The sequence below is a fragment of the Chaetodon auriga genome, chromosome 11, assembly GCF_051107435.1.
Source record: "Chaetodon auriga isolate fChaAug3 chromosome 11, fChaAug3.hap1, whole genome shotgun sequence".
Taxonomy (NCBI): Eukaryota; Metazoa; Chordata; class Actinopteri; order Chaetodontiformes; family Chaetodontidae; genus Chaetodon; species Chaetodon auriga.
The window spans coordinates 11366701-11393088 of NC_135084.1; the positions used below are offsets into that span (position 1 = coordinate 11366701).

At 41.8% G+C, this 26388-nt stretch overlaps 1 protein-coding gene across 3 annotated transcripts; it reads right to left on the reverse strand.

Annotated features, from left to right (window-relative positions):
- Positions 1 to 922: 922 nt before the first annotated feature.
- Positions 923 to 24627, reverse strand: golga4 (golgin A4). 3 transcript variants are annotated; one of them, XM_076742435.1, is made up of 25 exons: positions 24409 to 24627; positions 23186 to 23257; positions 21518 to 21619; positions 18401 to 18469; positions 17955 to 18266; positions 17809 to 17856; positions 17667 to 17723; positions 17481 to 17579; positions 17039 to 17183; positions 16728 to 16918; positions 15432 to 15515; positions 14928 to 15075; positions 14662 to 14840; positions 14244 to 14342; positions 13973 to 14128; positions 9373 to 12965; positions 9157 to 9278; positions 8641 to 8771; positions 7399 to 7485; positions 5939 to 5959; positions 5726 to 5794; positions 5276 to 5351; positions 3316 to 3413; positions 1761 to 1847; positions 923 to 1629 (listed from the first exon to the last, which is right to left on the reverse strand). In XM_076742435.1, exons 1-25 carry the CDS (start codon positions 24484 to 24486, stop codon positions 1615 to 1617), a joined length of 6138 nt encoding a protein of 2045 aa, XP_076598550.1. In that variant the 5' UTR covers positions 24487 to 24627; the 3' UTR covers positions 923 to 1614. The 3 variants fall into 3 exon arrangements, with proteins under 3 accessions (XP_076598550.1, XP_076598549.1, XP_076598551.1); XM_076742434.1 differs by having other exon boundaries at positions 17955 to 18281; XM_076742436.1 differs by lacking the exon at positions 21518 to 21619 and having other exon boundaries at positions 17955 to 18281.
- Positions 24628 to 26388: the final 1761 nt, after the last annotated feature.

Sequence of the window (26388 nt, forward strand, 5' to 3'; positions counted from 1 at the left end):
ACCTTGCAACTTCTGGGTTTGGAACCACTGTGTGTTTATTGTGCAATAGCATGTACAGTTAATAAGATCCCTTCATTGTCATCTGCACAGTATATTTACTGCACATAAACCACCTCTGTATATACTCCTTTATAATCCATACAATACTTCAGTGTTCTTTGAACTGTGCCATCACCAGAATCCAAGTACATACAAACAATCTGACCTGAATTAACATAAGTTTGTTGTCCAGCTCTTGCCTGTAAATAACAGGCTAGCTTCATGTTTAGGTTTGCTTGCTTTTATTTAGTTGCAGGTCTTCATTTGTATCCTCCTCTACATATGAATTTGCTCTCTGTGCTGTTTTAAGGTCCACCCACACTCAATGTGTTTTGCTCAATGGATGTTTGGGCTTCACTGTGCACAATGATGTACAGTTTGACACTATAACACTGGAAAGCTTCCAGAGCTCACCTCAAATCAGAGTTTAAGATGTATAAGCACAAATTTTGTGACATCACAACCAGTCTGGAAGGTAATCATTGGTCCAATATGCTACTTCCTTATATGTTCATTGATATTGCTGCTCCACAGTATGTCTTTATTTCTATCCTCCTACACCACATTCAAAGTCCTTGTAAGTGTCAACATAATGACTTCCATCTCTTCATTCATAAAACTACATTTTTGTTGTGGAGGAGAGAAATAAAGGTCACACAAAGGTCACCCTTACTGAGGTATGTGACCTACTACCAACTGGATCTTTAAAACCCAGATGTGTTGTGATGTCTGCATTCCATGTGTCTATTTCAACAGGATGTTATCATACTTTTATCTTCTGTTAGATGGGCTGAACAAAGTTACACCAGCTAATGAGATAAGCTATTGGGTTTAGCATGCAAGATACTGTATGACAGTGAGGATAAATGAGTGACAAACGGTGTTCTGTAAATAAGATTTAATCTGTTAGTCTGAAAATGTATAGCAAGTCATATAGTGCCCTATAGTACAGTTTTAATTATCATAGTACAATTTACAGTCTGTGTTTTGTGTTTCTATGTCAGTGTCAGTGACAAAATATAAAGCATAGAAAAGCTGTGTTAGACAAAGAAGGTCCAGAGGCCAGTATATCTTTATGTGGTGTGAGTGCACAGTTAAAGGGTCGTTTACAGTCTCACAGAGGAAGTGATTCAGACAACAGCACAACACAGAAACCTATAAATCAACTGACCTGTCAGCATCAATATGTGATAATGATAAAATTTATTGCACAAGCCAATCTGTATAAACACATTCTAACATAAAAGGAAAACAATTTAACTTAATCTAAAACATATAAATTAACTAATTCCATTTCAGAGTAAAACTGGATTCATGGAAGATTTGTGTTTCTGGCATATTCTCTAATTCCCTCATACCTTTAGATATACTCACATATGCACACACGCGCACGCACACACACACACCACACTTATGTCCCAGTGTGTGCTCAAACACACATACAAACACCCACACCCACATACGCATGACATGAAATGAGAAAGAGAGAAGGGCTTCATCAAATCCATGGCAGTCTTCCCTTCAGCAGCAGTAGCAGCAGATTTCCATCCCATAGTACACAAATCATTCAGGCACTCATCGTAACCACGGCTGTGGAGGGACACACGTGAAATTAATGCAATGAATCATGAGTTTATCAGTGAAGATTTGGAGTCATATGCACTAAATGCCAGAAGGCTGAGGTGAGTGAAAGTTTCCTTGGGAGCTAAACAGATGCTTACAATTGCTTTTGAGTCTTCTTTGTCCAACACCTTTTGTGCCTGGTCTGGAGGAAACTTGAGCATGGAGGTAATCACTTTGGCCATAGTCTGAGGAGCAAATGAATAAAAAAACAAAAGAACATCATCTTCGATGTACATTTTCAGTGTTTCTAGGACAATTCTGTCCCTTTCAAAAACACGACATACACTAACCACCTACCTTTGACACTGCGATCTGAGACAATTTAAGGCCATCAAGGAAGAGGAAAAAAAAAAAAAATCAAGTCCAGGCCTATCTCCTGGGGTGCATGCATTTCCCCATAAACACAAGGGATAATCAGAAACAGGGCTGCTGTGTAGGAAACTGAACTGCTCAACAACACTAAACAAGGCCAGTGTGTCTTTAAAAGGCAAATCTGCGTCATGCAAGATGTATGTTGTAGCCTGCAGCCTGGGGGACATCCTCCTCACAGGGGAGGTCTGCCGTGTTGCCATAAAGACTAACTGTTTGCTGAGGAGCTGGGAAAATCCCGCTGACTTTAGGACCATGTCAACAGCACTGTTAATTAGGGAGATCACTGTTAATTTTACCCACGAAGACCGGACACAACATGACTTTTAAACGATGTCCTAAATGCTCTCACGTTTTGTGGGGCAAACAGAGGTCAAAGGGTACCCCGCAAAAAAAAAAAAAGAAAAAGAAAAAATACTCTTCGATATCATCCGCTCTCATTCCAACGTGGTTGGTTTTAAATTGTTTGGTTTGGTGCAGTTTATCGACCACATCCTGACATATTTAGAAATTTCAACATTACAGTCGTTGTCAGGGGGCTCCATTTTCACCGTGCCGCACCAATCAGCCGAGCTAATCTCGTCTCCCCGAGTGGTGTTTTGGTGCCCGGTGCACACAGGTGGTGGAGAGGTGCAAACAGGTGGGAGGTGTATTCAAATGAGGAAGCGCAAAGCGAGTTAATATTTTGGTACAAACTGTGTTTCACAGAGAGCAGACGTCTTAACCACGCCACTCTGCTGCCATTTCGGTAATTTTATCAATAACAGCAAATGAAGTGCTTATGAACGGTATGAACAGCTTCTCCTTCCGTTCATTACATCCCTGCAGCCATCTAAAGGTAGAGTTACGTTAAATCTGTAGCCACTGCCATGAGAAGTGCAGCACCATCAGACACGGCTGTCCATCGTGATTAAATCACGTGCAAGTGCCACCAGGCTGCTACAGAATAACCACACACTTGGCTCAGCTGTTGTGATTGGCTGAGAGTGCATATATTAACGAGCACACCCTCTGATCTCCAATCACCTTCACTCTTTTGCACTTTGCAGCACATACGTGAACCAAAACAGCAGGTGTGCTTGGAGGTGCCCACACAGCTCGTGCCCCCAACACCTACTGCTGGGTGCTTGTGCAATCAAAACAGAGCCCATGGACTTAAAGAGTTGTTCCTGCTGTTTTTACAGCCAACCAACCATTTCTAAAGATGAATATATAAAATGTATAATGTTAACAATCATGCAATGTTTTCTTATGTATAATAATGTAAGAAAAACATGAGCATACTTTTGTTTCCCGTCCCATCATGTATTCAAACAGCACCTTCCTCAGGTACTCCATCTCAGTGGCCTCTGAGAGTGGATCAGAGCTGTTGAATCCAGAATCTGTGAAATCAGGAAAAAACAGTCATTTAATCATCTGAGACCTGGCTAGTCACACTGCAGTACATTCTTGAATAACACTGTGATAATAAACCGTCATATTCAAATAATATTTCATGAAAAATGTTTTAAATAGCCAAGCTTCTCTCTCTAAGGGCTCTCGGGTCCTGTTACTGTGCTATGTGGCAATGCTGTAAATTAATTCTGCTTTTATAGGACTACGTGTTAACTACTCTACTCTGCAGCTGTGGCCAGGTCTCAAGAGTTTGTGGTGAGAGACAGCAAAAAAATACAAAATAAAACGTTGCCATAAGATCTAAATCAGGACAAACTTCCTAAAACATTAGAAATGTGGTTTGTAAATGCACAGCGTTTATTTTTCTTGTCTAGTTTTAAAGTAAAACAATGTTTGTCACTGTCCGCTTCATGTTTGTGCTAGCAGCCATACACACAGCCGCTTTCTGCACAGGTACAGGCCCAAATTAAGCACCGACTATGAGTGCAGGAAAGAATGGTGGAGCGTAGCCTGAGCAAATGAATACCGCAAGAGTCAAAGAATGAACATTTTAATTCTCCGCCCACAGCTATAACACCATTATCCCTCTAAAAACTATGAATGGGAAACTATGCTGCAGCATGGACAGGGCTGGTAACACTTAGACTACTGCCTGTAGCACTAAAATATCCCCATCAGGTCTTTAATATGGAACAACACCCACCTCTTCTGTGCTTATCTGGAATATTCATTCAGACAACACCAAATGTCCAAATGCATGTGCCAAGACAGACCACGCGATTGGAAGAGAGGAAAAGGTGATAGAGGAGCACAAGCAGCTCTTTGATCTCTCTTGAGTGAAGTACTGGGTGACCAATAAACCCCACAGCCTTTGTCCTGCTGACCTCCAGCTGACCGTACCACCCCACCAAAAGACATGAAACCACATATCAACAGCCTTCTGATCAGCCCTTCTACCTGAAGCCACTGAGGCTCAACAGATTCATAATGAGTCACTAATAAGTACTGTAGTCCAAACACAGGACAGAGGAGGTATCTGGCTGGAGTTAGTGTGTGTATTGCTGTGTGCGGCAGGGTCCTGTGTGGGAGACATTAAGGCCACAATCTGCAAAACCCATTAAATGTGAGGATGGCTTCTTCACCACCCCCCTTCTGACAGCAGATTCTCTTTATTACACCAGCAGGGAAGCTCTAAGAGGAGGGCAGAATTCACACAATCGGCCTACATACTTTCTCTCTCTCTCTCTCTCACACACACACGTTCAGTTTACGATATACTTGAGGAAACTGCGTCGATTTACAGTCAGCACCTAGAGGATTACCCTGGCCTTAACCACAATGGTTATATGTTTAACCCTAACCCTTACTCTAACCTTAACCAAACCCTAATTATAACCACAGCTCTAACCCTAACCAGTAAGCCTAAAATCACCCTGAGTGGGCCGAAATGTCCTCAAAAGCATGGTCAAACCAGGCCACACACCATCACACACTATCCAGACTCACATTGTCTCCTGACACATCCATGAAGAGATGTAGGGGCTGGCAGATGATTGGTAGTGTGTCAAAACTCTGAGATGCTACAGAGCAGCGAGACCCCTTGGACAATAATAATGAAATGCATATGTTACCGCAACCTATAATTACAGCATATGCTATGTGTTAAAAATCCCTACTGGAATATAAAAGTCCGGTAACCTGTCTTGTGTTGTGGGTGTATGTAGTTTATGTTACAGTGTCTCATGACATTGCATGTGTCCAAGCATGTGGTATGGTGTCTTTGTTGTGCTGATCTACAAGAAAATTGGCTCAAGAAGCAGAACTAAGTGATTCAGGGTGTTAACTTTACCTTTGAATGTGCTCCCGAGATGAGTTACAACAGTGCTCCGGTGGAAACATTTAATCTTGTCCTCAAGCGTGTGAATCTGCCGTGGAGGAACACACAAGCATGTGCAGATTAATAATAAAGAGAGGCTATTTAACCCCAGTGGGTTAATTCTATGCATTAGCCTAATTGCCGCACGGGACATGAGCGCAGCATTTTGCTGACCATCCTCGGGGGGTGTTTGTGAGAATGACGATGTGTGTGAGAAAAACTGTGGGAGGCGTTGCTCTGATTGTTTATAGGGTTAAACCAAATGTAAACAGATGTGCTGTGTAATTAAGTTGATGCAGCAGGAGAGCAGTAGCTCCTTATGCTGGAGGCCACAGAATCCTGAGAATACACTGCGTGGGATTTGCTGTTCACTTGTCCCCAGCGAAGAGCGCGCACACACACACACAGGGCCCCGACACTCACTCTCTCAATGAAGCCCTGCTCCTTCAGCCGAGCCTCGCTCAGCAAAGTCGTCTTCTCCGCGAGCTGAGCCTGTGGTAGAGGAGCACACAGCGTGAATATCTGTGAGAACTGGCAGCTTAACGGTGAAACACGTAACGCAGCGTGTAAAAACGACGCGCCCATCAATGATGCATGTTTTCCTGATCAAACAATTATAACACAGTGGAAACATACCTGCAGTTCTGTTGTGCTCATCTGTGTCCAAATAAATAAGGAAAAAGGGAAGATACTGTGTGTTAGAATAAGAAAAAGATACATGTGCAAAATAATAATACACAAATTCAATCAGAAATGATAATAATAACTACATAAACTGTTTATCTCTCATCTCAACAAATCCCATGAAAGACCAAAACCAACAACAAAGTTTGTGTATCCACAGTTTCATACTGTAGATCTGATTACTGTGTCCCTGAACTATTAAAAATGCATAAATGAGCCACATTGTTGCACTGCCTGCCTTCATCACAATCAACACGGGCACTGTAGTGATTTTGAGTCAAATGTGTATTAATCCACCGCTGAAAATAATCCCCAAAAATAGGCATTTTAGTCCTGTGTGAGCAATGTTTTCTAAAAGCTTTGGGACATCCAAGTGGAAGGAGAAAGAAGTGAGAGACGAGCTAACTCACTGTTGGTTTGGTGTTTTCGTTTCGTCTGCTCACACAGACAAAACTGGATTTGTACTTCTGAAAGAGTGTTGGTCTGCTGTCTCTAAGGAGGCACACTGACCCACTGTCGAAATGAAGAATGGTTTGTGAGGCCCATAGTAAGGCCTCCCTGAGCATAAACCCATACAATCCACCCATAAAATTATTACCTCACCAGGGAAAAATGCAGCAGAGAGCAGTGTAATTCTCTGTGTTTGTGTGCATCTGGACCCAGTGTAAAGGTAGAAGAATCCGTCCGGGGGTCTCGTGGCACCCCAACACCTGGGTCAAACTTCTCTCTGGAGTGCTCTCGTCCTATCTGGCCCATTTCCAGCGTGCACATCTTGCATGTGAGTATTTCTGTCGTATAAATCTAAGGCCTAGAATCACTTCATATGATGATAATTGAGAACAGGGATCGAGGCTGGCTGCTGCCTCGCAATCTCTGCTTCCCTAGGAGAACATTCCTGAGTGATTCAGACGAGCTTCACAGGATCCGGCGTGCTTTGGAGAGCAGCCACAGGACTGGGGCGAGAGGCTGATCAGAGCAAAGTATGTAAGCAAACTGTCCCTGAGCTCTCAGGCGGAATCCTTCAATTATAAAGCAAGACAGAGGAGAAGTTAACTGATAAGTGCTCAGCCTGTTAACCTGGATGTGAACTTCCAAACACTAAGGTATGGACACAGAAAGGCATCTGGATCAGGCTGTCACTCAAACGTTTCCATCAGACTCCTGCCTTTTCCCAGAGGAGCAGGAGAGGGAGCTAAAAAGAAGTGATTTCATGCAGTGACTTACGATTTCAACAGAATCACTCCATAAACTTAATCTAAACCTGCAGTTTGAGACATAACGGACTTTAACAGCAGCAGGTATGAATTTCTACATCTGTGTAAACAGAAAAATGTCCCCCATGTATCAACGGGTTGTGACACTAATCGCAGATGTCTGGCGACCTGCTGAATATGGGTCAGACATGTTTGTACCTCAGCAGTGTCGTGGCTCCTTCCTTGCAACTCCTCCAGTTCTTTCTGGACTTGCCACACTCTGCCTCCCATCTCCTCCTCTCGACTCTGGGGGAAAAAAAAAAAAACAATTGCTGAGTAATTTCCTATGTTTCATCTCAGCATCACAACTCACAGCTCAAGTATGTTGGTCAAATCACTCGATCAGTGTCTGTCTTCTTTCAGACGTCCCGCCCTTGTTTGGAGACAGCGAAGGAGACAATTTTAAACCAGCCGCGGACTGTTCCTCAAGGATCAGCTGTCTGGTTTCCAAATATATATATCATTCAGCAGGCATTGATTAATGATTGTGTTTTTTTGTGAGATGTGGAAACATTGTGGAGTAGTCGAATTAATGCTGTGATTGAAATAATACATATCCACATATTAAGTCATGTAACACTCAAACAATGTTGTGATTAAGAGCTTGTGAAAACAAGTTAGCAAACAAGCAGAGAAGAAACAGGCGAAAGATTTCTATGATCTGAAGAGACTAAACAGTACAGTGAGCGAAAAACGTAAAAAATAAACATTCGAATCGTTAGCAAACTCATAGATAAATGATTGAAAGAGCTAAAAGTAGTGGATACATGGTTGAAAAAGCTAAAATGAATGGACACATGGTTAATTCTTACTTTTCTAATGAAAAACATAAACTTCACATATCGAATGAACTTTTTAAAGTTTAAAAAAAGTGATGGATACATCATTGAAAAGGCTGAAGAGCTGAAATAGTTAGCAAGCTTAAAGTAATGAACAGAATTGTTAAAGTAACTAAAGTTAGTGGCTAACAGTTGACATAGTCCCTTTAAAGTGATACATAAATGACTGAAACACGAATGATTGAAAAGACTAAACAAAGTGGACAAACAGCTGAGACAGCTGGCAAGCTTGACATGAGCCATTCTTCACAAGGCAATATTTTATACACTTTTGTATGTAATGTCTCAATAGCTGATTTTACTTTGTGTCTTTTTATTGTTTATTTGTTCTTTTTTAAATCTCCTTTCTTGTTCCTGCTGTTGTAACAAGTGATCCCAGTGTGGGATCAATAAAGTCTTATCTTACAGTAATTGATAGAAATGCTGAAATAGCTAAAAAGTAAAGGATAATGGTTGAAATAATTAGCTTCCTAAAGGTGCTTGGGGTTAATCTCTTCATGGTAAACATATAAAATGAGGTCTTATTTGAGGAAAACTGTGGTTCAGCTCCACCCTTCTGTACCTGTATAACCTGTTCATATGTCTGAACAGTTCTGTGCAAATCATCCTCCTTCTGGGAAAGCAGCTTCCTCAGCTGACTGACTTCTTCACGATGGCTGCTGATGAGCTCCGATTCTACGCTCTGGGCCTTGCCTGTGCCGAGGAAAGGGATGGACGCCAGAGTTAGCACATAAAAAAAATAACCAAATTCATCTGGAATGTAATAATGTTTAATAGTGGAGGAAAGGAGGAAACACGGCAGTTCAGACGCACTGTTTCCAAACGCAACGATCGCTCAATTTGTTCCACCCAAGGTCGAGATTAAAAAGAAAAAAAAACACAATGTTTCCATGTAATTATTCCACCCTACTACTGTACAGGAGAGAAATCCTACTGACTTTGAATTTCCACTTAAAGGCAGCTGTATGGGTACCTAAAACATAATTAGCCTGCCGCGATTTCACCACAACAAACGACGATACTGTGAATCACTCATTTCCCATGCTTTACAACACAGGAGTGGAGAATCCTGCCTCACCGATGGCCTCCTTCACTGCTTTATCAAGCTCCGTCTCTTTCAAAGCCATCTGTGTGTTGATTTCCCTCATTAGCTGCTTGATAGCAGAATTGTGCTTCATTTCCACATCTTCCAACTCCAGCCTGTTAGAACAGATAGAGGAGGAAATGTCAGTTTTACAGATAATATCTTATTTTAATTATTTATTATAAACTGGCATCATATGCTTAAGCTTACTTAAGCTTCTTCTCATGCTCCTCCGTCAACTCTTTCTTCATGTATTCTAGGTCCTGCTCATGCTCCTTCCTCAGTAATCGGATGTCTTTCTGCAGCCTGGAGAAGTCTTTCTGGATTTTCTCCTTCTCGTTCTTCACCTGACTCAGACTGCTCTTGAGAGACTCTAGAGAATCGCCGTCTTCTTCTTCCGTCGGAGAGTGGTTTTGCATGGCGCTCTTGGTTTGCTGGATGCTGCTACACTCCACCATCGCCTCAGCCTCGGGTGGTGATGGATGTGGGACCTGCTGAGCAGCTGACCGATGCTGACCGAGCAGAACGTCCTTCTCACATAATTCTTCTTTCAGTCGATATATTTCTGCAAGAAGGCTGCCGTTCTGCTCTTCTGCTTCTTTCAGCTTTGCTTCGGTTTCATGCGACCCTGATTCAGTTTCTATGAGCTCTCCTTGTCGTGCTACATCCCTCTGAAGCGAGGACAGCTTCTCTTCGTACATGCTCGTCAGTTCCTCTAAGGACTTTTCTTTATCTAGCCTCTCATTACTCAGAATCTGTTCAAGTTGTTTCTCCTGCTCTTCCTTAACTTTGACAAGAGCTTCCTCCAGTGTTTTTGTTTTCTCTTCTAATGTTTCTGTGTACTGTTTGCCGGACGTTTCGCTGCTCTTGGTTTCCTCCAGGCTGGTCTGAAGAGCCTTGATGGCCTGCTCTTTTTCCTCCAGCTGCGAGGTAAGCTGTTTTTTAATCTGACTGATTTTCTGCTCGGCTTTCTTCTTCAGCTCTGATACTTTCCGAGCGCTCTCCGCAGACATCTTCTCAGTTGCCTTCAGGCTCTCCTCCTTGCTCTTGATGAGCTCATCTTTCACCTTTTCAAATTCCGCCCTTTGACTTTCAAGCTTGTGTTCACACTTTTGGTTGTCTTCCTCAAGCAAGCGTAGTTTTTCCACCAACTCCTGCTCCAAGATGCCGTTCTGAGTGCACTGCATCTGGGTCTGCTGCAGCTGCTCTGTAAACTCTCTCTTTTCATCCTCCCTGATGCTGTGTTGCTGTTTGAGGTCAGCTGTGAGTTGTTCACACTCTTTTGTCTTTAAGGCTAACTGCTCCTGAAGCTCACCAAGGCGACTGATGCAACTCTCCAGCTCCGAGGTAAGTCCGCTGACCTTCTGCTCCTTCTCACTCAACACCTGGTCCATCTCAGACTTGCTGATGGACTGATTGTCAATACTCGCTGTCAGCCTTTGCAGAGCGTCATTCTTCTCAGAGATTTCTCGCTCCAGCTCTTCAAGCCTGGTCTGTAGAGATGTGATAGTGTTGTCACACTGGCTCAACTTGGCCTGTGCCTTGTTCTCGTACTCAGACAGGCTGTTCCTGAGTGCATTCGCCTGCTCTAAAGCAGACTTTCTGTCCCGCTCTAATCTCTCTGTGGTCTCAGCAGCCTGTTGTCTCTCCTCTTCGTACTGCTGGTTCAGCTGATTTATGGCTTCCTCCTTCTCTTTTATGCTACTTTCGAGCTGATTTTTCAAGTCACTGATGATGCTTTCCAAGTTACTGATATGGGACTCGTTTGTTTTCATACTCTCTGACATGATTCTGTTTGCTTCACTCAGCTCCTCAATTCTCTGAACTTTCTCACTGACAGACTGAGAATGGTTCTCCTTCTCCTGTGTTAAGGCTGTGACGTGCTCAGTGTGAGCATTTACCTGAGCAGTCATCTGGTCTAGTGAAATGCATAGATTCTTATTCTCCTCCTTCTGCTGGCGGAGATTCTCCTCTAAAGTGCAAATTGTTTCTACTTTAGTATGGATAGCGGCTTGTAGTTGAACGACATTTTCCTCAAATTTCTTCTTCAAGTCCTCACTTTCCTTACATGTGGAACCTTCCACTGCTTTAAGCTGCATCTCTGTTTCCTCCAGCTTATCTGACAAGGTCTTTAACTTCTCTCTGTTCTCTTCCTTTGCTGTGTTTAGCTGGTCTTGGAGGGAGTTCCTCTCACTCAGAGCCTGGTTAAGGTTCCTCTCCACCGACTCCATTTGCTCTTTGAGCAACGCCTCGGCCTGGGACAAACTTTCAAGCTTAACCGCTGCTTCGTTAAGCTCTTCTTGCAGCTTCTGCACGGTGGTTTCTCGAATTGCCAGGTCCTCCTTTAAATCTTTTATTTCACACACGGCCTGCTCGTTCTCCTCTTTGCCTCTGCAAAGTTGCTGAGACGTTTCCTCCAGTTCCTGAGCCTTCTCTTGTAGTATGTGCCAGTGCTTCTCCATTAATTCCTCCTCCTGCTGTCCTAACTTCTCCTGCCAACGATGCTCCAGCTCCTCAATCGCATGCTTGTGGGCGTCATGTAGCTTCTCCAGTTCTTCCTTATGGTTGGCCTGCAGCTCAGACATTGCACTACTGAGGCCTTGGGAACTTTTTTGGGCCATTTCCACAATTTTCTCTTGAACTTGTAGTTCTTTCTGCTGAAGCTCTTTCTCCTTCTTTTCAAGCTCCTTCTTCATGGTTTCTTCATTCTGCTGAAGCTTTTTCTTAAAGCTCTCATGCATTTCTTTGGCCTTCTGTTTAAACTTTTCCATTTTTGTCTCCTGCGTTTTCAGCTTCGCTTCCATCTCAGTTATGGTGGTTTTCATCTTCTTCTCGAGGGCAGCTTTTTCATTATCCAGCTGTTTCTTGAGGTGTGTTTGTTCTTCCTGCTTAGTGTTCAGTTCTGCGGTAAATGACTTCTCTTGCTCGCACAGCTCCTTTCTGCTCTGTTCTAACTGGTGCTCTAACTCTTGAAGTGACTTGTCTTTTTGTTGGCAATCATTCTTTGCTACTTCCAACTGATGCTGCAAATCTGTCAAATCCTTCTTACACTGTTCAAACTCCTCTGAGATCTTACTGAACTGCGCATTAGATTCCTTTAGCCTCACGTTCTCGAGCTGGGATTGTGAGACACATTGCTGCAGCTCCTCCAATTCTTTAACTTTGACCTTCAGCTCGTGTGATTCTTCTTGTGATGTTTTTTCTCTAAGCATGTGCTCTTCAATTTCCTTTTCCTTTTCTCTCAGAACAATCTTCAACGCATTCAGTTCCTCCTTCAGAGTTTTCTCTATGCCTCCGAGTGACTGCTTGTGCTCCTGTTTGATATTTTCGAGCTCTACATTGTGCTTTGCCTCCCAGTCTTGAAACCTCTTCTCGTGGTCCTGTTGAGCTAAACTATGAGATTCCTCAGCTGCCACCAACTTCTCCTCCAGGAGCTGTTTCCTCTTCAAAGCATCAGAAAGTTCAGCAGAAACTGCCTCTACCTCTGCCTGCTTTGCATCCAGTTTCTCTAAAGTTTTCTGGTTCATGTCTTCAACATGCGTTTGGAACTGCACTTCTTTATCTTTCAGAAGGGTCTCCGTCTCAACGCTGTGTTTTTCCTTGAGCTCCTCAAGAGCAGCATTATGCTGCTGGGTCAGGGTGCTCTTGTGCTTTTCCAGCTGCTCCTGGTGCTTTTCCTCTAACGCAGAGATTTGCTCTTTGTGTTTATCCTTCAGCTCGTCCAACTGACTGGAAAGTTCATGGGACAGACTTGCTCCATCTTGTGAGATCTTCTCCTGAGAGCTCTCCAGCTCCAATATTCTCTGCAACCACAGACAAGTCGATACAGTTAATAATTTCACAGAATTCTGAAATGATACTTAGACAAATTGTCAATAATTAAGATATTTTTTAACAGTGGGACAGTACTGAATCAATCAAAGCTTCAAGGTCAAGTAGTACGTGTGGCATTTCTAAGTGACAGCTGGTCTAAGATTGAAGAACAGATGACGCTGTTAAAGCACTTCTACTGTTTCATGTGAAATTACTTCACAAATTTAATTTTAAATTGCTATTTTGCGACACATTATGCAATTCAAAAACATGCATTACGCTTACAGTAGAATATGCTCTAATCTGTACGGAGCTGAAAATGATGGAATGAATGGTATTTCAGAGATTGATTTTCCACTGAATAAATCCATTTTGCCCTCCCTCCCTGTGTGTGTGTGTGTGTGTACAATTATGTAGAGCCTAGATCTTGCCAAATAATTAAATAAACACATACAAATTTGATATGGGTCATTTGGCTTTCTTCCAAATGAATCATTTTCTGATAAAAACATGTGGGATATGCTGACATTATTCAGGTTTTAAGGGAATTCTTTGGCCATGTGTACAGCACATTTGGAAATTTGAGTCTCAGTTGGGGTATTTACTGCAGTTTAATACACACCGCCTCTTACCTATTTATGGTCACCTCTGTGTGTTGTCTAGCCAACAGTTATGCAAGGCCATGGTAGGGATGCAAGCACAATAGAAAAGCCCACATTTCTGGTTGCAAAGACAATCCCACCTATTTCTAAACATTCTGAAAAACCTGGAAATCAACAGGTTTTTCAATATGTGCAAATAAAATAATGGCATAAAATTATGGCAATGCTGACCATTTCAAGATAGTGGTTGAACAAATGAAAGATGGAGGCTGTGTTTGCACGGAAATGAGCAATGAATTGAGCCTCAAAGCATTCAGTAAGGTCCAATACTATCCAAGTCACTACATTTTTAACAAAGCAATTGTAAAACCAAACAAAACAAACAAAAAACTCACAGTTTTTGCAGCCTCCAGCTCCAGCTGTATCTCTTTAACCTTGTTATCAGCCTCTGTCCTTACAGCCGTCTTCTGCAACTCTGAATCCTCCAGAGCCAGAGAAGCCTGCTGTTCTCGCTCCTTGGCTAACTGGGCAAACTCCTCTTTGCATTGCTCCTAAACACCAAGAATCACGAGCAATGTCGAAATCAAAGATTAACAGCGGTTGCTTTTCATCTGATGGACTTGATTATGTTGTTAAATGAGATGAATGAAAACCTTTGGCACATACCACAGCTTTGTTGATTCTGGCAATTGTTTCTTCTTCTTTTGCAGCCAAAGCTTCACTGTGGAGTTTTTCCAGATTGGCCACTGTTTCCTCCGATGATTGCTATAATATCAATTACAAAAATGAAAAGAATCAGTGAATACAATCAAACATTAGTTTAAAAATATGTGAATAAAATAAAAGTATAAATTTGCCTTGCACTGCCCTCAATGTCAGTATTTAAGTATTTACCTAGGTAATACTGTTAATGACTGTTTGCTGTTTTTCCTCATGAAAACACTTCAGTTGGTGAGTTCAGTGTCACTACTTAGCTTCTATTAAGTGATGATAACATGTCATGTCATGCCAACTCAGTGTGTAGTAATGACTTCCCCTACATGTAAATGAATGCATGAACCTTCAGCAGAAGTCACTTCCTGACCTTCATGATGGTGACGACCTCCTGTTTGACTCGTGTGAGCTTCTGCTGCAGACTCTTCCTCTCTTCCTCACTGACCCTTTCAACTTCTTTCACTCGCTCCTCCAGCTGAACCTGCAGCTGTTTTCGGGCCTCCTCCGCCCTCTGAGCTACACCCAGTGCCCGCTCAAGTTCTTCAAATGCTTTAAAAAAACCGAAACCAAAAACATTGTTAACATATCTGGAAAACACATTTTTCTTGTCCAAATCAACAAGTGGATTCCCCTCACCTGATTTCTCTGCTTTTTCTTTCTGTTCCTGTAATTCTTCTTTCTGGGCAGTAGCCTGCTGGAGTCTGGCACGTAGCTGTGCAACCTCATCTTCTTTCATTTCCAACGTCTCATGCATTTGGCGCTTTGTCTCAGCAATTACCATTCCCTGAAAGACAACAACCCACGAAAGACAATCAACTTTTTAATAACCGTGTGGTCTGAGCAGATGTATTGACGTTGAAATTGATGCTGATTTGATAAGTACTATCTCAGCATTTTACACCCAAGTCAAGCTCTGTGTCTGTAATTGTTTTTGACTTTAAGTGCTTTCAGCATTCCTCACGCAGATCTCATGAGCTGCTGTCCATCCTGCAGAGCTGGGGTCAAAGTTTAAGAGGAACAATATGGGACTTCAAGGTGTCTGGCTTCTTTACTCAGTGGCAGAGTAAAAACATGTCTACAACTGAATCTGCAGGACTTTCAGTCAAGATGTGACTAAAGCCTGAAAAACTCCTCACTCACCTTGTCCTGCTCCAGCTGTTCAATGAGGTTCTTGGCATCTCGCAGCTGAGTGATCAACTTGGTCTTTTCTGTTGTGTGCAGCTCCTATAAACATAAAACATTTGACAGAATTACAAAGGACGATGTGACATATGTCCAGCTGTCAATGTCCAACTGCACACAGGGCCCTTTCTGATGTTGGGACTCATATCCTGTATATGCTTTGGTCAGATAACTTAAACAAAATGAGATGTTTGCTACACCACCCAGGATGCCTCACCCACAAGCCAAATGACCAGACCATGTATACAACCCACCTAAACCAACAAGGCAACCCAAATTACAGCCCAGCTAAGCAGCAGTGGCATGTAGTAGCTACGTCTCTGTGCCACTGCTGTGCAACCAGTGGTTACTAAACAGGAAGTGCTGGGCTGACTGCATTTCTCTGTTTGTTTGATCTGTGTGCGCAACAAGGCATGGATGTCTACATATTCTTTAGATTAACAGTATTCAGTAAAAAAAACTAATCATGTACAATTTTACTATGAATATCCAAAAAGCCCAATACAGCATATGACACTCGGTCAACCAGACTGTAAACAGAAAATTCAAAAATGCCTGAAGGTCTGGGATCGTGGACAGATGGTCTGTTTTATGGGATACTTGTCTGAGGCAGGGGATGAGCACAGCCTGCCCAGCAGTTCCAGGATGCCTTCATGCTGCTTAAGAGGGCTAAACGGCTGTTAACCTCTGCTTTTCCTGACAGAGGAAAGGCCATATTCCCAAACAGAGTGCAGATTCAACACTAAAATGATGTCCAAAAAAAAGGGATAAGACCGCTAGTCAATCAACATACAGTTGCAGACAATCTGTCTATTATCACAGCATCTTTGCAATACCAAACATCTGTTATCGGACGATGCAAAACATCAGAGCAGCTATGGACAAGCTAAACAAGCACAGTCATACCATTGAAGCTAAATGTTTTGAAATCAGTGAAAACAATGGTTCAGTCATGTCATGCTGACATGAACCCTCATCCTGGAGCTTGGCCAGAGAATTTGGATGTTCGGACTCTGAGAACCACAGCAAACCACTCTGTCATTTGCAGCATCTCAGTTCAGCCCCATTTTAATCAAACCTCCTCGTAATTACAGTTTACCGCCACATCAATTTCTAGCGAGTGGCTGTCTTCAGGAAAATGCTTTGAGAGATGTTGACTTTGTTCTTTTGAAAATACCTTAGTGACAAAGAGATACTGTGTATAAGTAGATAATATCTAGAATGTATCTTTGCCGTTGAACGTGGGTTAGCCACCTTTATCTTCTCCAGCTCCTGCAGTCTCTCCTGCAGCTGCTCCTGCAGAGTCTCATTCTCGGTGCCCAGCTGGGCGCTCCGCTCCTTGTGTGTGCGCATCACGTCTTTGCACTTCTGCAGCAGGTTTTCCTGCCGCTTCACTCTCTTCTGCAGAGCCTCCAAAAGCTTGGTCGGATCACTGTTGCCCTCTCCTGCCCAGAACGTAAAATGCACCGGTTAAGAAAAATAACATTTAAGTATCATGGACAATAACTTCCTGTTTTGCTCTTGCTGCCAACCAAAATACAGATATACACAAAAAGTGTGCTTACCCTCAGTGACTTCAGGCTCGAGTCCTTGCTCCTTCAAAGGACTTTGTGTAGAAGAGTCTGAAGCATCTTCAGATTGAGGGGCGTCTCCCTCAGGTGGGACAGTGCCGTCAGAGACCCCCTTGACTCGTTTCTTCAACAGAGCAACCTGTTAGAAAAGGCAAAAACCACAGTTAGTGAAATAAACCTCTGACTACTATAGCATTATTCTTTACATGCTTTGTGTACATTTGTCTCAGTTTCATGCATAGAATAGTTTAGGATTATGGTTGGTGCAACTTTTTCAAAGATATTTCAAAGATGTTTTTCATGTATTGTATAAATAAAGACTAAATTTTTTCCCAATGTTAAGTCATTAGTCATTTGTTGCTTCTCAATTCTGAAAGCTACTGCTGCAGTCTTGGTGCACATTTACAAAAAAAAAAATCCATGTAACAACACTCACCTGTGTTTGGAGTACGGTGATCATCTGGTCTTTCTCCTCCAGCGCTGCATCAAACTCATCCTGGAGGTGTTTCTTAGCCTGCTGGTCCATTTGAAGCTCCTAGAAATCATTCAATATGCTAAAACTTTAATCAAAAAGGAAAAACGATATTGACCTAGAGAGAGATTCGTAACATAATAGCCATACCTCCCGCAGCTCCCCTATCCTACGGAGAGCTTTATCTTGACTCTGACTGAGGATGACCTGAGCGGACGGAGAACAGAAATGAGCATGTGATCAGACCAGGATACAAACTTTTTCCTCAAAATGTCAAATGAAAATAAATTACCTGTGTCTTTTCTTTATCTCGTTGTACTGTTCGGTACGCAGTAACCAGCTGCAGGGTTAAGAATCGGAGTTGAGTAAAAGGGAAAGACGCAGAAAAGAATACTTCAAACTACTGATATTCACTGACACTCTCTGTGTGACTCTCACCTCTGAGTACTTCCCTCTGTACTTCCCCAGGCTCCTCTCCACTCTAAGCAATCGGTGCAACAACTGCTCTTTGGAAAGGGACTCTGCACTTCCCGGTGGCTCCTCAGCCTCGCTCTCAATATCTGAGGGGGGATCATATGTGGGGCCGCCCGGGAACTCGCTTTCTCCCACAGGTGTCAGGGAGTCACGCGATGAGCTTCGAACCAGGTTTTCTTTGGAGGGGGAGCGGAACAGGCTTTCTGCCCGACTGGCACCGCCACGAATCAACGACTCCATTGAGGGAACTTTCAACTGCAGTTTCTGGGTAAATGACTGTGTCTCCTCTCTCTGTGGGAAAAACCAAGAACATACATGAAAGCTCATTTTAAACATATCACGGAATGAATGACAGCATCATAACTTGAAGATCATAGAGGAGGAAGGAGAAGATTGGATAATTAACGTACATGAGGAGAAGCACTTCCATCCCCATTGATGCTACCTCTGGGAGATCTTGTCGGTCCTTTGGAGGCACTCTGCACGTAAGAAGACATTATGAGAGGAAGGCAAACTGTGCCAGTGAACTTGTCCTGAGCCAGTTAGTCATCCACACCCAGCATGGCTCTCCCTGATTACTCTGGAGGGAGCAATATTAGTATTGCTGGGAGCAATGCAGGGGCAATGGGTACCCTCATGCAACTTGGAAAAAACAGAGGGGTTAAATACATAAAAGAAGGCATCTCTACTGTACAGTAAACAAAAAGGGTTAAAACTAGACTCTACAGAACAGCCATGAAGTCAGAACAAACAGACAGTTAAAGTCAAGTAGGAGGACTGGCAGTGTCGTGTGCAGCTGTATTACAAGAGCACGAGAGTCACAACTGAAGGGAACGTTGAGCAGCTTAGTTGGTTTAGTTAACTTGTTAAGAAGCAGGATCAGAGTAAGCAAATTTTCTCCTCCTTTTTCCAGCTCCGAGCCACTCCTTCCTCTGGATTACCGTGCAAAACATTTCTGTCCTGTTTCTTGAAATATATTCTGATGGCAGCCACTTCCAGGATCTGTTTTGGTGGGTGCTGCAGGTTAGGAGAGGGTCTTTTCTCCACACATCAACATTTGAACTTGTTTTTACTGAACGTGTTCTCATTCTACTGCATATGGAGTGTGCTGTTTAATTCAGTGAGCGTGTGAATTGGTGTTTGTGTTGGAGTCAGCAGAACTAAATGAATGTAAAGGAGGTACTAATTATACTGTTTATGATACTGTCTAAGACGGTAACATTGAGGAAGACAGAGAGTTTACAAGAAAAGTCTTTATTTAAACAAACTGATGCTTGATTACTTCATTCTCACAGGTTTGTGTGAGTAAACAGGGATAAAAGACCAAATTTAAAAACTCCATATAGGATACAATACTTACTGACTTCTTTCACTACATCACCATGTGTTCATCCCATGTAAATGCTGATCATCTTTGCCTACAGTAAACCAAGAGCTGAATCCTTCTACCATGTTTCAGCACCACTTGTCAATATACTTCAGTCGCCTCACAGACTGACCATTGACTGAATCAAAAAATCCTGTGACTCACTACGACTACCTCCATCAAACACCAGCACAAGCATAATTCAAAGAGACAGAAGATTCCTTGAACATATCTCTGGTTAAAAGACAAACATAGCTGGCAAAACAAATGTGTACCTTCAAAATAAAATGAAATAAATAAATAAAAGAGTGACAGTTTAGTTTACTTTTGGATCAAGCAAATAACAGTTTGTGAGGATGTGTTGATATCATTTCAATAAGATGTAGATGGAACATGATAAAGATACTGTGTTGGATTTACAACCCCGATTCCAAAAAGTTGAGATGCTCTTTAAAACATTAATAAAACAGAATGTGATAACTTAATCCTTTTGACATATACTCCATTGAAAACAGTACAAAAACAATATATTTAATCTTTTACCTCATCATCTTGATTTTTGTAAATATCTGCTTATTCTGAATTTGATGCAGCAACGTGTTTCAAACAAGTTGGGACAGGAGCAACTGAAGACTGGGAAAGATGTGGAACGCTCCAAAAACACCTGTTTGGAAGATTCCACAGGTAAACAGGTTAACTGGTAACAGGTGATAGTGTCGTGATTGGGTATGAAAGGGGCATCGTGGAAAGGCTCAGTCATTCACAAGCGAGGATGGAGCGAGGTTCAACACTTTGTGAACACATGATTGTATGAAGGATATTACCACATGGGCTCAGGAAGACTTTGTAAAATTGCTGCCAGTAAACACAATTTGTTTGCAACTGATTGCATTCTGTTTTTGTTTTACACAGCGTCTTTTTTGGAATCAGGATTGAAAGATATTTCATCACAAGAGATGATCATGACACCAGTTGTATCTGTGGCTGCAACACATTCAAATTTTCCAGACTGATGTGCAATAATACACTGATCTCTACAGTCTGTTACCGACAACAGAGGAAAAGGTTTTAGGCTACCTTGTATCACCTGTATAGTTACATTAAATGCATTTTGCTTATTTTCTTAACTCAACTATATGTAATAAAGCGTTACTGACTTGACCCACTTCACCAGTATTCCTTTAGTTGTATTACTGACAAGGTTATTCACATGTCACCACTGACCCCAGTAGATGAATTTCTTATTTTAGTAATGTCAAACTGTGTTTGCTAATATAAAATACTCATATCACTGGACAATTACAACAGTAATGAATATAAATTTGAATTTTAAAATAAGATGGATGTTAGAGAAACTGCGAATAGCTATAGCCAAAACCCCTATTCAACACGTAGTTACGTGGTTATGAAAGCACAAACAACGTGTGGACATCAAACAAGCAGTTTTACATTACACATTACATTGAACATACATCTGAACAGAAAAACAGAACATTAGCGAAATGAACATAATGTATGGATTTAAAATCTGTTTTGTCTGTATCACAAATGACACTCAGTAGTTTAAGATTGTTGTTTTCCTCTAGTCCTGTTGCTGCCTCCACATATGAACACACATCATCTAGTTTTTGATGCATCTAAATCGGTGCTCTGGTCTGTTTGTTTACTTGGAAGAGTTAGACGCTATTCAACATTTAAACTAGTGAAAATGCCTTCCCATAGCTTGTGAAACTCTCCAAATAAACAGACGGGGAGAAGGGACATAGGCCGTCAGGCAACATTACGGGGTGCTGAGGGTCTATAAAGCAAGCAAATAAAGACACCTAAAGACAAGGGGGCAATACTCAATTCTGTGACAGATAATAATAACTGAAAGGTAGGGAAATAAGCCAACATATGGCAGAAAGCACACAAGCTTCTATCCCACAATGTCAACCTTAACTCCCATTAGATGCAGGGTTAGCCTAGATATGAGATGCCTTCTTGTTGCTAAATCCAAAGGAAACAGGAGACAGAGAGCAGGGAACAAGCTGTCCCTACTTGGGCCACAGTCCTCTACCGATTCCCCAAAGGCGCGGAGATGGGAGGAAGGAACAGGGCAAGAGGAGGAGGAGGAGGAGAAAGATGAGGAGGAAGAGACAGGAAGTGAGGACAAACTCACCACACTGGCTACCTGGGCCGTTTTGGGTCGTTTTGAATGGTCCAGAGCAAAGATAGTATATTCAGAGAGAAAAGCGGGCTCTGCTATCATCCCGGCCAGCATCTGACCCCGTCAGTGCAGTAACGGGACAAAAGGTGGGGAAAGGAGAGGAACACAGAGAGCAATGAGAAAAACAACACCATGAGCGTGAAATAGCGCTGGAGGGAGAGAAGAGGCTGGCCGAGAGAGACTGAGATGGATGGAGAGAGGGAGAGAGAGGGAGGGAGAGAGGGAGGGAGAGAGAGAGAGAGAGAGAGAGAGAGAGAGAGAGAGAGAGTATGGAATAGGAAGAAAAATAAGAAAAAATGGGAAAGTGAAACACTTGATCAACATTAATGTTATGGATAACAGTTTGACATCACTGCATGTAGTCTTAAGTTATGACATCGCCAAAAATAGGTTAATAATCAAATACACACTTTCAGAGATGTCAAAGTGTTAAAGATTTGTGAGGTGAAAAAAGATGCCGCGATGACAAGAAGCTCCTAAGTTTAGGGCACAAGAGCCCAAGTTACAACAACACACCTGTGCTTCCAAAGGATAAGAGAGAGAGTAGAGTATAGAGTATAGAAACCTGCATAAAAGCGGCACGGTCACTATTCCAGTTTGGGGTCTGCAGTGTTGAAATGTAGAAAACTCATCATGAATGAGTAATTAAGCCCATTTTTTTTTTATCTGAAGCTCAAACACCCGAAACTGTAAACATCCATATCTAAGCTCTAAAACAGTATTAGCCATATGTTGCATCATCAGTCATCGTCGGTACCTCATTGTCGGCCTACCTCCATCTAATGAATCAAAGAAGTCTTGCATAATCTTGCCCACATCCACTGGGGGAAAATATTGCAACAAATCACCAGAGAAAGAAAAACACTGAGAGGAGGATACATCAATTATTCATACAAATGCTGAAACGCGGTCTGCTCTCCACAGTATGAATGCCCTTTGCAGTGTCTCTCTTGGATGAGCAGAGTCAGTAAAATACAAATATATAAATTAGTTTGTGTCATTACATGAGCTATTAATGTATATATACAGTATATTGAATGATATCTATAAATGTGAAAAAGCTTTAAACAAAAGACCACACTTAATAATTGGCCAGATGTTTTCTGGCCAATTATTAACATGTAGCTACATGTAATGAGATCACCGTGCTGACTGCTATACAACCTCAGTCATCACAATGTTATTGTGGATCATCTGTTCTCATGGACCCTTCGTTGACTGACTGCCATCTGTTGCCTGAAGAAATAGAACTGCTACGATTCAGGAAATGTGCTTAGGGAATGAGTGCAGGGAATATAATGCATTTTATATCAAATTAACAAATTATGATCAATCAATGAAATTTAATTTGAGAGTAGATGATTGGTAGCCTACAGCCTTTGAAAACTGCTTGGTCACTGATATATTTTCACTTGGCACAGCAATCAAAAAGGCACTGGTTTGTTATTTAGGCAGCGTTAAGCATTAACAAAACACATGGCATATATTTTAAGGACTGTCAGAAACATTACTGTGTGTTGAAAATTAGAATATAAGCTGGGGAGAGAAAATGTCTGCAGGCCGCAGTTTGAGCTCAAACACGTTAAACATATATCCATCACAGACTGACGCCACGCTCACCTCTCTGTCACTGGGAGAGGGCGAGCCATCGTAAGAGGGGGTCTGGCTGCTGCGCCGGTCTCCAGAACCCATCTGTTAAAATAAAACAGAAGAAATACGTCCATCACAAAAACAGAATACACATAATCACAGCTATGCTCTCCCATAAGGTTTTGAAGACTTCGAGTCTTTTCGCTGCCTGACATATAATCACTTGATGGACGACTGCAACACTGCAGTTTGCCTGATCTTTGCCTCAGCTTTTCTTGTCATTGCACTCCACTGTTTGTCATTTTCACCTTCGAGCCCATCAGCTTAACATGCTGGTTGTGAAGCAAGAAAATAACAAACACAAACTCACTTTGCTTGCTCCAAACAACTTCAATTAGCATAAAGACAATCAGCAACTTGGACAGAATTACAGCAGTAAACACCACATGGCAGCTTCTTCCTGCCACAAAGTAGGTTTGGCAAACAACACTGGGTTTTGGATTTTTAAGAAAAAAATGGTCTGAGTTTATTTACAGCAGAATAGCACAAAAAAGAAAACAACATGTGCAAAATATGAATAAACTGCGGTGACAAACAAGGACAGATTAAACCCAAACAGCAGGGTGATTATGTATATTGGAATCTACAGTTTCGTCCGAAATGAAACAGCTTTGTTGCAGAATTTCTCGTGATTATTTACTCAAACTTTGACAGTTTGACAGCTGGAACAGGTGCGCTGTCTGCTCTGACCTTTAGTGTTCAAGCATTTCGATGACAGGCCTTTGACACAGACAGGATTTGCATGCGTCAAATAAAACTACCAGCTGACATCCACTGGCAGCCAAGAGAGCAACATAAAAAAGACCCGCCCCTATTGTCTAAGTGTGGATGCTCATGTTTCTCATGTTTTTCAAGTTCACGGTTGCCCACATGTTTTTGATTTTTCCACCTGTGACAACGAGTTTTACCAGTTACAAGTCGACTTGAACGCACCTTACCAGCAGCAGCAGCTGATGACAGCTAAGTTAGGCAGCTAAGTGACTTAGCATGGTGCTAACGTTAAACAAAAGGACCGACTGACAAAACAAGTTCACAAAAGTTGACAGCTTATATCAGCGACATATTACTTAACAACTGTTTTCGAAGCATGAACTATAACTTCTGCGAAACGGCAGCTATCTTCCTTGGCTAGCAACTCAGCAATGTAAACATATTAGCTTAGGTAGTTAGCTCTCTCCAACACAACAACCAACCTGGGCCTGCTGTGGTGACTGCGCATTCCTCTGCGGTGACTGCTCCTCGTTTATCCTCTGTTTAAGTTTTTTAAACATCTTGTCACGCCGGTGTAGCAAACAGCTGACGGACAGAGGACTACTATCAGCGGAGATGTATTTAGTTTTATATTTAGCCTGACATCCAGTCCTCAGTGCTAGACTTCCTTGTTCGCTTCTGATTTCCAGCAGGTGACCGCGCTCAGTGCGCATGTGCGGCCAACGTGGAGGAAAACTGAAACGCCAGAGTTAAAGGGCCAGTCCGGCCTAAATTAGCTACAGCGCCACCTTTGGAGGAGGAGAAGCACTCCTGTGATTTTTAGCTCTGAACAGGTTCTGCTGGTGTTACCGCCGTTTTTTTTTTTTTTTTTTTTTTTTTTTTTTTTTTTAACTGCTTAATGACATGGCTGGCATGAAAAGTGTTTTTACACACCAGTATTGTATAAGCCTGCTTTTCATAACATGGTCAAGTAAAAATGGCTTTGTTGGCCACAGGAACACTAGTTACAACTAGGTTAGAATAAAGTTATGCTATTATTACTGTCCTTTAAAGGGAGTTACATTTAGTTTTATTCTTGCAACACATTTTATGCAAAATTTAGGAAGGCTTTCTGATCCCTCAGCACAGGTTATGGCCCTACTGTTGATATCACTTGGTAGAATTTCAACCAGAGTGATTTTTTCTTCTCCCACTGCTGCATTTTATTTTAAAAAAGAAAAGTCAGAATTTGGTGTAACTTAAGTTCATACATTTATTCACGTTGTTATTCGCCTAGTTATCTTCATCAGATTTGTCTTGGTCTTTAAACTTAAAAAACACCCTCATACACCAAATGTGAACTTAAATACTAAACAAACTTCATAGAAAATACTGTCCAAAAAAAAAAAAAAAAAAGTTCCTCTCTTGTTTTTCTGTTTTTATTTATTAAACATGTATTTAACAGTAATATATATTTGCACAAATTAAGAAGAGAACTGTACTGCAGAAGCATACAGCAGACAGAAGAGGGCACTGTTTAAGCAGGCTTTACTGTAATTTTGCTTCAGGCCTGTTCAGAGCACAACTAACCAGACTTACGTAACACTATAATCAAGTTTTCATGGTTGGCACTATTTTTCTCTGCCAAAAGAAGATTCATTACTTTCTCTTTATTCTTAGGCAGCATCCCTAAAAGTGAATGTCACAGGGAAAAGCTGCTGTGTAACATGCTGTTGCTAATTTAACGATCTGTAGAGTGGTACTTAATGCCTTCTCTGCTACCACACCTGAACCAGTGACAGCTTTACCAGTGTGATGCTGGTGAACTGGGCAGACAGGTTTGTACCATCATAAGCAGATGGCTTCTATCTAATACAGCAGATCTTTTTTTTTTTTTTTTTGGCTATGGTATTGAGCAGTGTGGAGATTGGTTACAGTTGCAATGCAGACTTATTTTTTATTCCATTTGATTTCAGGATATTAAACAGATAGTTTAGAAAGTGGCAGAGTGCACCCAGTATTGTTAGTGTTGTGTGTGTGTGTGTGTGTGTGTGTGTGTGTCCATAATATGGGGGGGCAACACATATTGTTCTTGTGAAGCTTTGTGCAACATTTGTTTTACATGAGCTCATACTGAGCCACAGTGGTTAATAATTACTGTAGATTAGAATTTGTTTTCACAGTAGAAACAAGGTCCATGCAAGACATAAAACACAAACAGATCAAAATGTTCTTCAAATTGTTTATCTGATGATCTGTTATGGAGTCCCTGCACACTAATGTTTTATATTAATCCTATAATGGTGCATAACTAAAGATAGAAAGTCTGCATGTCTGCTCTTCCTCTGACTCATAGTGTCTCTGTAACTGATAGAGAGGTTGATAGAGAAGATCACACTGTGGGTATGAGTCATGCTTTAAATATGTGGTATTTTCCTTCCTTTGGGATCTGGCCATGTGCAAATATCTGGAAAAAAAAATAT